This window comes from Ursus americanus, chromosome 11 (assembly GCF_024610735.1).
Source record: "Ursus americanus isolate L20-20 chromosome 11, mUrsAme1.1.p, whole genome shotgun sequence".
Classification (NCBI taxonomy): Eukaryota; Metazoa; Chordata; class Mammalia; order Carnivora; family Ursidae; genus Ursus; species Ursus americanus.
In genome coordinates, this window is record NC_142137.1 from 62,278,847 (window position 1) to 62,293,262 (window position 14,416).

A 14,416-nucleotide genomic window follows, 5' to 3' on the forward strand; every position below is an offset into this window, starting at 1 on the left:
GTCAAATAAATAAATAAAATCTTTAAAAAAAAAAAAGTCATCTATGGTATATCTTTAAGAAATGTTCTTAAAATGGCCCGTTTTCTTATCTATATGTTTCAAATAAAACACAACTCTGATTTGGAACTAATTCATTGCATGGAAGAGAATGCCTTCATGAACAGGAATCGTAAAAGGAAATTTTATATAAATACATACATATATATGTGTATAATTTGGAACATTTAAAATACATATGTATACAGTTAAAATTTATAGTTCTAGTATAAATAATATGTAATAAATACTATATGATAATATATATAATAATATTATATATATCATCAAAATATAATAATATTATATGTATTTTATATATATCATCAAAAAGCAAATCACAGACCCAAAATGGAGTCAATTATGGTAGGTCATGTCACCAAACTGGCATTTCATACCTAACCTAATTTCAGTTTCAGACTCCTCCGGAAATAGTGTTAACTTGTCAGTCAGCAATTTTCTGGTCAGTACTGATGAGGTAATCTGTCACATGGGCCCTCTCCTCCCCCCTCCCCAACTCAAGGAAGATGAGGTAATCTACAAGATAAGACCCCCCCCCCCACTTCTTACCCCTAAGGGAAACTGACCTTGCCTGAAATGATCCTTTCTTTTCTTTTGCTAATAACTTCCTTGCCCTACTCTCCTTCCTCCTCCGAAAACCTTCCATTTTGTACGAACCCTCTGAGCTCCTTTCTATTTGCTAGATAAGATACTGCCTGATTCACAAATTGCTTAATAAAGCCAATTAGATCTTCAAATTTACTCAGTTAAATTTTTGTTTTTTAACAATACTGTGTGTATATATATATATATATATATATATATATATATATATAATAACAATACTACATATATAATACATATATATATATATATATATATATATGTATATATAAAAGATATTGAGGTCTGGAAGATTTTAAATAATATCCAATTAAGTAAATTCTAACAGTGCTTGTAGGGAAGGAGCGTACAAATAGGTGAGCATTAGCCTCTCTTCAGAGGTTATGAAATGAAAACACACAGGTTTTAGCCCCCTTCTTTAAAGAAACAAAGATGAACGCACTGACCCTGTTGTATAGGAAATCTGACTTGCTCACAATAAATCATGTTTGAAATCTCTTAGAGCATTACTAACAATCTCAGCATGGTTCCCATTAATGAGACATTATCACCTATCTTAATCTTGACCATGATGGCCTTAATATTCCCCTCAGCGTGATAATTAAACTTTAGAAAGAAGCTTTGAGCATTTACTTCAGAAAATTTACAAATTCATTCTCTGCCCTTTTGAGATACAAATCTTTTTAAAAGCTGGTGTACTGTTACAACCCAAGAATATGTTTCTCAAGGACAGGGGGTCATCCTTTTGAAACCAACACATTGAGTTAACAAATGCTTGACCTTTTTACCCTAAGAAAACTGTGGTTGACTGATTTATGAGCTTGTTTTGTAGAAGTTGAGTGAGCACCGAAAAGTGAAGACTAGAGCAAGCTGGGAAGAATCCTTGCAGTTGTGCAGAAGGGACAAAAGGTGAAAGAGAGTAACCCCTGTGACAATACACCCCGTGATCTCCCCCAGCTCATCATGCTTACACCGCCATTTAATGAACATGTGTCCCATGACAAGGCACAATTCCAGAATGTACATGATCAGAAAGGACATTTTCCTTTTTCCTTATGTCCAATTGGCATATTCCATTTAACCTACGTACCCCATGACATCCTAACTCCTTATCCTCAAATGCACCCAACCCCAACCTTTTGTGCAGACAGTTTTGAACCAGCCTCTTATGTCTTTGCTTGGCAATAACGCTTACCCCTCTGCAAAATACCAGCGTTACACGGTATCTGGTTTTCCATTGCACGAGGGCAAATGAACTCTTTTTAGTTTGGTAGCAGTTTGGAAATACAATCATGAAGGGAGATAGCATCCCTATCTCCCTGTCTCTTTAGAGGGTAGGAACCTAACTTCAGTGGACGTCTTGTTCCAAGTTGTAAAACTACTTGAGGTCATAAAGATATGAGAAAGTACTATTCCTTTCGGTAAAACCAATTAGCAAACCCAGTACAGAGTGAGCACTCCATAAATATTAGATGTTTTATCATTAAATATTGTCATCAGCTTACCATGTAGCTTATCTCCAACTACCCCAATACTTGATTTAAATGTGTTTTTATGCTAGGATAGATATTACGCATAATTTATAAATAAGGAAAATAAACCATGAATTTTAAATAACTTTCAAACTAAACAGTAATTTGCTAAAATTGTATCATGAATTCGGTATTAGTTTTCAGCATTGGAACAAAACAGACCAAGGAAGCTTAAAAATGAACATTCTCATCACTTTACCCTAGAAATCATTTACTCCATTTTGAAGAAATAGTGTCTTAATGTGGTTGTCTAGTTTATCTGAAGTGGTTTTATCTGCTTAATTTTTCTGTATAATACATTGCTAGGACCCCTATATTCAATTATTAAAACATCTGGATCTGAATGCAAGGTTAAACTGGTGCAGAATGGTTGGGTTAAAAAAATGCTTTTCTTTATAATTCAAGAGCTCTCTTTTGTGAATAAATTCTTCTTTAATCTTAAAAGTATGCACTTTACCTTGTGCCGAGTAAATGCTGCTTGATGGTCTGTGATGCTTATCTCAGAAGTAGTTTGTAATTCACTGAGAAACAGCTTAATCCAGACAGAAAAGGAAAGCAGCAGTTCATCAAATTGCTGGTGTTCAGCAACCACAGTCTGAAGAAAAGTAATCCTACGTAGAGAAAAGTGTTAACGTTAAAATGTGCCACAAGTGAACAGAAAAAGTTAATGATATGTTGTTGCAATAAGCTTAACTGAGGGCAACAGTGATGTCATACATGGGCTCACCAAACTTTTTGATGTTTTCTACTTCTCAAACCCTTTACTCTCACAGTCTTCCACATCTCAGTTAACATTACGGCTGTCCCTGAGGTGGCCCTAGAAGCCATTCTTCATGCCCCCACTTCTTTACCACCACATCTAATCTGTACATACCACCCCCCCCCCAAACACACACAGTATATTCTGTGCTAGCCTCTCCATTTCCACAAACCTACCGGGGTCTAAACTGCTTCATCTCTTCCCTGGCCTCCTCAATGGCCTCCCTCCTGCCACTGTCTCTCCACAGTTCACTCTTTAGGTAACAGAGAAACCACTGTGTCTCTACAGTTCACTGTCTATGTAACAGCTAGGAATGATGTTAATGTAATCAGAACATTGTCTGCCAAGCTTAACATGGAGGCAATTTCCTATTGCACACAAGAAGGCAAACTCCAAACGTCCTTACTGTGGTTGATGAGGGACCCCACAGAATCAACTTCTCTGACCTCATCTTTTTTTTTCTTTTAATATTTTATTTATTTATTTGACAGAGAGAGAGCACAAGCAAGGGGAGCAGCAGGAGAGGGGGAAGCATGCTCCCTACTGAGTAAGGAGCCCGATGCGGGGCTCAGTGGTAGGACCCTGGAATCATGACCTGAGCCAAAGGCAGAGGCTTAACCGACTGAGCCACCCAGATGCCCCCAACTTCTCTGAGCACTGCTCCACACTGCCACTGCCTCAGTTGAGAAATAGCATGGGAGGCAAAGTTTTAGTTACCATTTTTCTCCTATACACAAACAGCTTGGGCAAAAATAATACAAACATAAGCAACCCTACCTCCTTCAATATTTTTCAATTAGCTTGATATTTTGCTCTAATTGTAAGACAAAAACTTTGGACTAAGGTTCATCAGAAATGCTGATTTTTGAGCACTTGTGGTTTGTTTGTTTTTTTTTTATTTTAATTCCAGTATAGTTAACATACAGTGTTATGTTAGTTTTAGGTGTACAATATAGCAATTCAACAACTCTGTACATTAGCCAGTGCTCAACACAATAAGTGTACTCTTAATACTATTCATCTATTTCACCCCTTCCCCCAACCACCTCCCCTCTGGTAACCATCTGTTTGTTCTCTATAGCTAAGAGTCTGTTTTTTGGTTTGTCTCTTTTTTTTTCTTTGTTTGTTTCGTTTCTTAAATTCCACATATGAGTGGAATTTTGTCTTTCTCTGACTGACTTATTTTGCTTAGCATTATACGCTCTAGATTCATTCATGTTGTTGCAAATGGCAAGACTTCATTCTTTTCTATGGCTTAGTAATATTCCATTGTAGATATGTACCACTTCTTCTGTCTCCATTCATCTATTGAAGGACATTTGGGCTGCTCCCATAATCTGGCTATTGTAAATAATGCTGCAATAAACATAGAGGTGCATATATCTTTTCAAATTAGTGTTTTTGCATTCTCTGGATAAATACCTAGTAGTGGAATGACTAGATCATATGATAATTGTATTTTTAATTTTTTGAGAAACCTGTATACTGTTATTCACATTGGCTGCAGAAGTTTACATTCCCACCAAAAGTGTAAGAGAGTTCCGCTTTCTCCACATCCTGGCCAACACCTGTTGTTTCCTATGTTGTTGATTTTAGCCATTCTGAGAGGTGTGAGATGATGTCTCATTGTGGTTTTAGATTTGCATTTCCCTGATGATGAGTGATGTTGACCATCTTTTCATGTGTCTGTTGGCTATCCATATGTGTTCTTTGGAGAAATGTCTGTTCACGTCATCTGCCCACTTTTAAATTGGATTATTTGTTTTTTGAGTGATGGGTTGTATAAGTTCTTTATATATTTTGAATACTAACCCCCCCTTTTTTATTGAATCCTAAGTCTTTATTGAATATGTCATTTGCAAATATCTTCTCCCATTCAGTAGGTTGTCTTTTAGTTTCGTTGGTTGTTTCCTTTGCTGAAGCACTTTTTATCTTTTAAATGACAAAGTGATTTCTTTCCCTTCTAAACTTATCTGAATATCTTGATTAAGTAAAAAGCAAACAAAACTCTTTCTTAATTTATATGCTCACCATTTAAAAAACTGAACAATATATTAAAAAAAAAAACCCTTTTTTTAAAGACCTAACCTTTTGCTAATTATCTGTGGCAAATCTCTCCATCTCTCATCCAACCGCTCCAAATGTACTTTCATCATTTTCACATCATCTTTGGAGGCCACCGAGAATAGTGATTCCTTCAGTTGCAAAAGGTTGCTGTAGATTGAGGCCTGGGATACAACTTCATTTTGCAGGGCCTAAGAAAAACAGAGTACATTCTAGATCTCATCCCAGCATGATTGACTAGGAGGGACCATGTGACACAGGTGGTTGCTGTCCAAAGGCTTTGCATTCTTGCAACAAAGAGGTCATTGGGACCAGGCTTAAAGAGAGTTTTTATTACTTGATTTAGAATGGATCTGCTTAACCTTTAAGAAAACATTTAAAATACTACTGAAACCTGAATTAGTTTTCCAGAATCTGAGTTCTGTTAAGTGAGGCAACTTTAGAAGCTGTAGAATTTCTTTCAAGATGAAGAAACTGTGTAGGTAAAGAGAATCAAAGAAAAGCCATTGCTAAAGAGAAACAATGCATATCTAAAAATAATAGAGATGCAATTCTGGGTACCAGAAACGTGTCTCCTTCTTCATTTAGAGACTATATTAGGCCAAACTGGGGAACTTAAGGGCTCTTCATTTTGTTTTCATGCAACAGAGTGACTTATTTTTAATCAGGCAATGAACTGTAAGGTGCTGTGAGTAGTGCATAGAAGTTGTGGTTCCTATCTAATAAGAGATAAAGATAAACACATATAGACAGCTAATGACATAATATGGTATTAAATGGGATGATAGGGTAGCATGGTGCATAGTAGATGCTTGTCAGATGCTTTGTCCCCTTCCTTAATGAGGCCACACACGTGTGATACAAGCAAAGCTGCTGAAGGTTTCCGAGGAAGGGTTACACAGCCTATGGATGGCAGGCAGCCCTGGGACTTAAGCCAAGCAGGACAAAACACACAAAGCCAGAATATGGGGATGTACAAGGAATGTTCAGAACACAGTGGGAGGCAGCCAGGCGGACACTGTGCCCGGATGTGGATGTCGCAGAGGCTTCAGTCTCCTCCTGGTCCCCTCACCTGTAGAGCATTTACTCTCTGTGTAGAGATGTGCAGGAATAGTTTTATATGGCCAGATATTTGTGTCATTTTTCAGAAAAGGAGCTGTGACTTCACCTCTTAGAACACCTCACAGAGTATTTATAAAATGGTAAGAACTTTTTTCCTCAATGGGGACTGAGGATTGCTCTCTATCCTCAGGGCAAGAAACAGTCACTGTTTCTGAGGAGCAACTTTTTGGGAGATAAATGAGGAATGTCAGTGTACAATAAACTAGAAAGTCATTGAGAACCAAGGGTGTGGGAAATCCTCAAAGTCAAAGAAGGAGGAAATTGGAACTTGAACTTGCCTGTATTGACTGAAGTTCACTTTCCACTTTGACTCTGTCTGCAGATATGTCCATTTCTGGGGAACTGTCTATTGCTTCACACCGCTCTAACCAGGTTAAAAAAGTTGACAATTCTTTCTCTAGTCTAAAGAAAGCAGAGATGAGAGGCAAATTTATCAAAATTATCATGCCAAAAATGAAACGCTTCCAAAGTTGGAGGTCCAACACTAACCATTACGAACAATACAATGTTGGTTATCTTATTCCTAGATGGAAGGTAAAAAAAACTATTCCCTTCACATCCATATGTGTATTTGTACCTGTGTTTATAACTGTGTAATAGGAAAGATGCACATACATCCTCTCCACTTTAGGGATCCTCATCTCTGACAAAGACCAATAAGATCTTCCCATATTAGACACATGAGTTGATGTGTTTTACATCTGGGATGATTATCTCCCAACAGCTGGTCCAGAATTTCCTACTTAAGAGTGGCGGTTGAAAGCCATGCTTCCAACTCGGGAAGGAAGGCTGCTCACCTCTGCCAGTGGGCCAGCAGGTTCTCCAGCGCCGTCTGCCTCTCCTTGGCCCGAGTCCGCGTCTCCTCGTACCTCTGCTGCAGGGCCGCTGCCTCCTGAACCGAGCAGCCTCTGTCAGCGACCTTCTGGGCGCTGGCTGAGGTGGTGGCCACCGCACTGCTCAGCGCCTCCAGGGCCTGGCAGAGATCCTAACGAGAGGCAAAAGGTGTGCAAAGAAAGCACAGCATCAAGAAATGAGGCCTGTGGTTTTCTTTGAGACCCTAAAAATTTGCCCTCAGTCCATGATCTTCAGAGAGACATAGTCAAAGTGAGGAGAGTTACTTCATGATTGCAGAAATCAAAAACGAGAAAAGAAAGGCTTCTCCCCAAATAAGAATTTATTGCTGTATATCTGAATAATTTCAACTTTCCCTTCATGAGTCAGATAATTTGTGAAAATTATTATTCCTTCTATGCTAAATATGTATTTAAAAAAAAAAACTCTACTTAATTTACAAGGGCTATACGTAACATGCCGTAATCTCTATAAAAAATACACAGGGAGCGTTACGGCTGACATAGCTGCTGTCAGGAATCAGTGATAAAAATAATAATAATGGTGCCTCAGAATGTGGCAGGTACTATGTTATGTGCATTTTTATATAGTAACTCATTTAATCTTCATAAGAATCTTAAGAGTTATGTTCTTTCAGTATGCTCATTTTAGAGATCAATCAAGCCAGAGAAACATAATTTGCTTTAAGAAATGTAAATACTAGAAAAAATAGAACAGTATCCTCTCTGGTACTCAATTATTAACTTAGTAAACTATTAAAATAATTCCATGAAATTCAGTTTTCCTACTTTTCCTCATGTTTTGGGTAGGTACTTTAAAAAAATAACCTAAATAGCACAAAAATGAATTTTTTAAAAGATTTTACTTATTTGAGACAGAGAGAGAGAGCACAAGAAGGGCGGAGAGGCAGAGGGAGGGAGAAGCTGACTCCCCTCTGAGCAAGGAGCCTGATGGAGGCTCGTGACCTGAGCCAAAGACAGACACTTAGCCAACTGAGCCACCCAGGTACCCACATTCTTGTTGTGAGTATTCGAATGATATAAATTCCACTCCCCTTCCTAGATGTGCCTTTGTCAACTCTTTGCTTTCTATCACTGCAGCTCCCTCCCTCGGCACACGTGCACATATATGGGGGTAACAGATATATTCTTTTTTAGTAACATATTTCTTTTTAGTTTTTCCCTGTGCCTGATTCTCCCTCTTTGCTTCTTTCCCTAAATCACACCAAAGGCATCTGTTGCTCTGCGAACATCCCACCGTAGTCATCCAGTTCAGGCAGCAGACCAAAAAAGCTAGTCATTGGTAAAAGGTTAGTGAGGACATATTCTTTGTACATCTGACTGTTGTGGGTTAAAATCTAAAATCTGCTATGCACATGTATGTTTCTATGTACATTTAATTTTTTATAATGCCCGCAAGAAGTAAAAGAATTTATTAAATCTAAAATCAGAAAAAGTCACATGTCCTAAGTATTAGAAAGAAATACTGTAAATGAATATTCCTTTAATATGCATTTTTAATAATGACTTATTTGCAAACTTGTATTTCTTGTGTTATGTGAACATGTTTGATCTATATCATTTCTCAAGTAACATAAAAATCCTTTCAATTTTAACTGTCATAAAAACATTTACTGTGTTTTCAAGCAGGAATTATCAAATTCCTCTTACCATATGTTCTTGGAGAACTTTGTATGTTTCTGTGGCTGAAGAACATATTTTAATTGGATCAGCAAGTTTATCTTCAAATTCAGACACAGACTTCTGGATCTAAAACATTAGTGAAATATAAAGATAATGGTGGGAAAAATGTACGTCAAGGCAGAAAAAGTTACCAAGGAAGCAGCACGCCTATCTTTTCGGATAACTTTCAATAAAATGATTAAAATATATATATTTTAAAAAATCTAAAATCAATGTGCCCCATTATATGAAAGGAATAGATAATCTTTAATGCCTATCTGAACACAATGTATAATGACATTTTTATATTCCCTCAAAAAAGGTATCACATGAATAATTAAAACCTTAGTCATCATTGACAACTTGGCAAATGGTTCACAAATCGTGTCTTCCCTTAGTCCACTCTTTCTGGATTACTTATTGCATTTCATTATAAATGTAATAGGAAATGATAACTTTCGCATGCATGGACCCTTTCTTACCTTTCTAAGATTCTCTTCAAACTTTTGCTGCTGAGATAAATGTGCCAGGATTGTTCCTTCCAAACACTGTGCGTGCTCTCGGAGCTCTTCCCAGTACCTTCTTATTTGTGTCAGCTTGGCTTTGATTCGTGCAGATTCTCCAGTGGTGACAAACTGAGCAAAAGACTGAGCTTCTTCTTCTAATTCTGTAATGCTGCTGATCTTGCTTTCTATTTCCTGAATTGTGACCTAATATTTAAAACAAGAAAAATGACAATGTAGCAAGCTTGTCTTCCTGAAATAATAGATTATCTGCACAGAGATAAAATCAGGAGATGTCTTCTTAGCTAACATTTCAACACACTTGGACCATTAGAGAACAGCTATGAACAAACAGCGTATGTTTCCTGACCTTATTTGGGGAGGAGAGATAAGCAGATAATGTCTGAAAAATACAAGGTGATGGTGGTTGTGCTCGCTGCATAGAGAATAAAGAGAAAGAGCTACCCCTGTCACAGAGAAGCAAGCAGGGACATGCTCCTGTATGTCCTATTTTTCATCTTTGTATTTCATGTTTTACCAAACAAGAAGGATCTCTAAAGGTAAAGAGAATTCCCTGCTTATTCGGTGAGTCAAGCCTTTTGCAGCCGATCTGAGAAGCAGTGTGTTCCAGTAACTCATAGAGATGCTAATGTTGACATTAATTTAATTTTTCTCAAATGTAGCCGAGTATTTCATATTTACCGAACTAAAAGCTTTTCTGATTCCACTCTTACCTAAAACCAGTCTTTGCAAATTTATTGCCTTTATGCCAGTGGTTTCCAAATTTGGAATACATTGGGATCACCTGGCCCCCACCCTCAGGGACTCAGGCTCAGCAGGTCTAAGGGGAGGCCAAGACTTTGCATTTCTAACAACTACCCAGGCAATGCTGCTGCAGCTGCTTCCTCTCTGAACCACTGCTTTACTGATTAGCTGTGGACTCACAGTGAAGAACCTCCATACTATCATTTCCATTTGGAGCAGGATGACACTTTATAGATTAGCCAACGCATGGAAAGTACTGGAAGACACTAAGGATGTGTGTGGGGCGGACGAGGCATGTCTGTCATAAACACAGAGGCTTATTTATGCATAAGAGAATGAAAATGATTTCTCTGAGAAAAAGAGCCAAATCTTCCAATCAAATAGAGCCAAAAAATTCAGACAAGTCTCAGTTTTGAATAATTTAAATGGAGGATACTGTTACCCTAGAAAAAAAATGTGTGACTTTTGCCTACATGAGACAACGTAGTCAGAAATAACTTCTGTCTAGATGAGACAATTAGAAGTAAGGTTAGTGCCAGGTGCTCATCGCTTATTTATTTTTATTTTTCATATGCATGACTACAGTGGTATATCTAATAGATATTTGTTATTTGAACATGAATACAACCTTTCTTTTTTGTTTTTCAAAGTGATATTTTTTTAGGAAAATTATTCATAAATTCAACAAATATATACTTGGTGTCTCCTATGTGCCAAAATTGTTCTAGGTGCTTGCAATACCTCAGTGAAGCAATCTAAAATAAGACAAAATTTCTTAGTTTTTAGAGTAATTAATACATGTTACCAACAAATTCATTAATGTAAACTATGTAATCATATTGTTGGATTTTAATCCAAAAGGGGAAGATGGAAGATGAATCCAGTCTATGTTCTTATCATTTGTAAGTTATTAAGAATAAGAAAATCAATTTGGAATAGCATGTAATGAAGAATAAAAGTGGCCTTATAGAAAAAATGTCTTTATGACAAGGCAAGTGCTTCATTAATTTTAATCCTAAGGTTGTTTAAAGTGAAACTCTATGACAAATGTTACCTAATTTCTAATACTTCCTATAATGTGGTCTTCTGTGTGGAAACAGAACATGAACCTATTAGCCTAAATTTCACAGTACTAGTGTATGCCACACTTTGCTTATTTCTAGCAAATACTTTTTTCCTACTATTCATATTCATTTAATACATTTTAGATGTTTTCAAAATACCATGTTGGAATATTAAAATGTACTTCTAGTCTAATGGCATGGAAATCTACAATTGAATGTTTATATATTTAAAAATAAAATGTGTAATCATTTTGTTTCCCAAAGAGTAAAGAGGCGATGGCAGTTGATCACTGATATATTTCAGAAGTCCTGGAATTAAGGTTTAAATAATAAAATGAATTATAGCAAGAATAAACACATTAAAAATTGTATGCCAAAAACTTTTGAAAAAATTTTTGATAAGGCTATTTAAATGTGCTATTCTTTGCTTACTTAGGCTGTAGTGACATGATCAAATGACAACTTTTAGAAACAGTTTCAGAGATTAAACATATTTCATGAATATTCCTTAGTGGGTTAACATCTGTTTTCCCTAGTATACCACGCAAGACGTAAGCAGACTCCACATACCAGATTCCGTGTATCCTTAATTGCAAAAGATGTGTGATAAACCAGGATAATTTGCACAGCAATGTAATCATAGCTAAGCGACATTGCACCCTTCCACTGTGCCCATGGTAATGACTTGCTCTGAGCCATAATGTGATATCTTGGTATTTATTTTACTATTTTTAATTGAATGACATGGCAGAGGGTTTTCCCATTCCAAAAAAAAAAGAGATTAGACAGAAAAAGTGGTTGCATTTTGAAAGTGTGTTGCATAAAAACTGTATAAAAGAAAGAGAATTCATTTTTTTCAGTCCAGTTTTTCTTAAACTATTTGAACGAAGTGAACACTGACAGTCTATACACGTGGTCATTTTCGAGTTGGGAGAGCTAAAGTATCAGAGCATCTCAGTCTGTGCCCAAAGGGCATCATCCTAAATAAAAGCATTAGAGCAGTGGAATAGGATGGCTTCACCTAAAGAAAGTAATTGCTCCTCCCTGTGGTTTGTGAGGGTAAATGCCACCAATACTTGAACCAGACATTTGAGTAACACAAAGTACAATCATAGGTGATGAATATATTTCGTGTTGTATAGATGAATCAACAGAACACTCCAATGGGGTTAATTCAAAATCAAGGAAAAGAATAATGTAACCATAAAAACATTTTAATGATATTGCACACAATACTGACTTTGAATGCATAAGTCAGAAAATATTAATACATAATTCCAACTATAAAGTGTTGCCCGGTATCAATCAAGACCTCTCAGCTCAGCATTTTGTGTGAATTGAATTTTAATAGAGTCACATAGCAATGAAAGATTTGTCGTGGGGCCAACTAGCATTTGATGAAATGTAAGAAGGGAGTTCTTAAAAGCTAGACATGGATTATAAACGTAACGTGTGAGCAGATCACCTTAATCTGGTGGATTTGCATGTCCATGGCAGATGATGAAGTTTCCAAGGCATTGAGTTCTTTTTCTTTCTCAGTTATCCAGACGGACAGGATCTCAAAATTATTGCCAAAATGATCCCACTTGTTTTTCACCATTTCCATGGTTTTAATACTAAAATTAACCAAATTAAGTAGATAAAATGCAGTATTTTAATAGAAAACAACAATACATTTTTCTTTAAATCACCAGATGAAAAGAAAGCAAAGGCATTTGTGACCATGTCAAAATTGAAAGTACTGGAACAGGACAAAAATGCACATTTGATCTGAGTAGTCAGGCCTCAAGTCTTCCTATCTATCTCCTCTGAGAATGAGCATTTAACGAGGTAGTATCTACACTATGTTATGAATGGAACTGTGCTTCAAACAAAATATAGCTGGGTCCAAAGGGGTTTGAATCCAGGTATAATCTAGGTAAACTCTGCACGTGACCAGTAGTTGCCAGGACTTTTAATACGCTGCCCACATAGATTACGTGCACAGAGTCTTTGAGCAGTTCTGTTTTTGTGGACAAGGTCCTTTTGCTCTTAGAGCAGAGATACTGCAGGGATGCTCTATACTCAAAGATCTTTATAGAATGCACCTCTATGAGTCAAGAGAGAGCTTGTAATATGAATCCCATGCTGCCTTACAGGAACTGTTTCTATCATTAGAGCTAAGCCTGCGATTTATAATCTATAACTATTTCAGCTGTTCTCTGATGTTGGTCCAGTCTTGATTCCAAAAGACTCAAACATTCTTGTACATGAGCACCCTAACTGCTTTTAGAAAATTTGGGCTTTATTTGTTATAAATCTAGTGAACAAAATTTCAACTATAGATGTCCAGTTTATATTAGCTATGTGTATATAATCATGTGATTATGGCTTTTAGTTAGAAAAAGACTAAGAAACAGTATATCGAACTGATACGTCCTTGGGTTAAAAAAAAAAAAATGAAAGAATTTCCCTGTTTACCAAAAGGCACTTGAAGACATTGATAAGAATGCAATGGCATCACTGAATGTTAAATTAAATAATACTGCAGTGTCAAATGTATACCCTGGGTGTGCCTAATGCTCTCATCAGTACAGGTGAAGCAAGCTAAGTCATATTGCAAGTTTTCAAATGAAATAGATTCAAATGGATATTTCTAATAAAAGTAGCTTCTTTTCTAATAAATTCTGAGTTTATTTCTGTAACTTGATGGATAATATTTAATAAAAAGTTCTCAAAATTTTAAGTCATAGTTTCCTTTAAGTTATTTAACAAAATTTAAAGTTTAGGCAAATGTACAACGTTAATTTCAAGGTGTTACTAGTATTAAAAACAAATTTTACATTTTAAAATCCACCTTAGAAATTATGTCCTGTATTTTAAGAATAATATGTGTTGGTGATTTGCCAGTAAAGAACCTTTCATAAAAATGTGCAGCCATACTATGTTGAGGAATGTTGGCCATATCTTCATATATTTATCCCCTCCAAGTTTTTTTGTGTTTATTTTGCACGTAATTGCATACCACAGGCCGAACTATTTTTTCTTTCTTTTTAGATAAACAAATATTAAATATTGAAAAGCAAAATAAATTTTTGAAGTTAATTTTTGGAAACAGTATATCAATCAGTGACAATTCGAATATTGAGGCACTGTGAACGAGCTCTGTGAGCTTCTTGGAGATGGAGATGCTTGGTCTACGCCACACATATTTAGGCCCAGCATCTACACAACCAAAATATCTCTTCTTCCCTCTAACTGGTGACAACAGAAAAAAATTATTTTAAATATTGGTTCTTTTTTGAGATTGTACGAAGGCCACAGAATTGAATAGATATGGCTTTCTCATGAACAAAGTCAGTTTACAATGCAAAAACCACATCCCTTATATTTTTCTGCTCTGTTATATAGACGATGGTTTCTGTCTTGGTGA

General features: G+C 36.3%; 1 protein-coding gene across 12 annotated transcripts in view; it reads right to left on the reverse strand.

The window, feature by feature from the left end:
• Window positions 1-14,416, reverse strand: part of SYNE1 (spectrin repeat containing nuclear envelope protein 1) — a 443,290-nt gene that overhangs the window by 249,072 nt on the left and 179,802 nt on the right. For all 12 annotated transcript variants that reach the window (XM_045805371.2, XM_045805374.2, XM_045805377.2 and 9 more), the window contains 7 exons: window positions 12,470-12,620; window positions 9,155-9,382; window positions 8,661-8,759; window positions 6,936-7,123; window positions 6,417-6,540; window positions 5,041-5,207; window positions 2,650-2,803 (listed from right to left, as the gene is read on the reverse strand). In XM_045805371.2, the coding sequence (XP_045661327.2) occupies window positions 2,650-2,803; window positions 5,041-5,207; window positions 6,417-6,540; window positions 6,936-7,123; window positions 8,661-8,759; window positions 9,155-9,382; window positions 12,470-12,620 (1,111 nt within the window). The remainder of the gene's footprint in view (window positions 1-2,649; window positions 2,804-5,040; window positions 5,208-6,416; window positions 6,541-6,935; window positions 7,124-8,660; window positions 8,760-9,154; window positions 9,383-12,469; window positions 12,621-14,416) is intronic.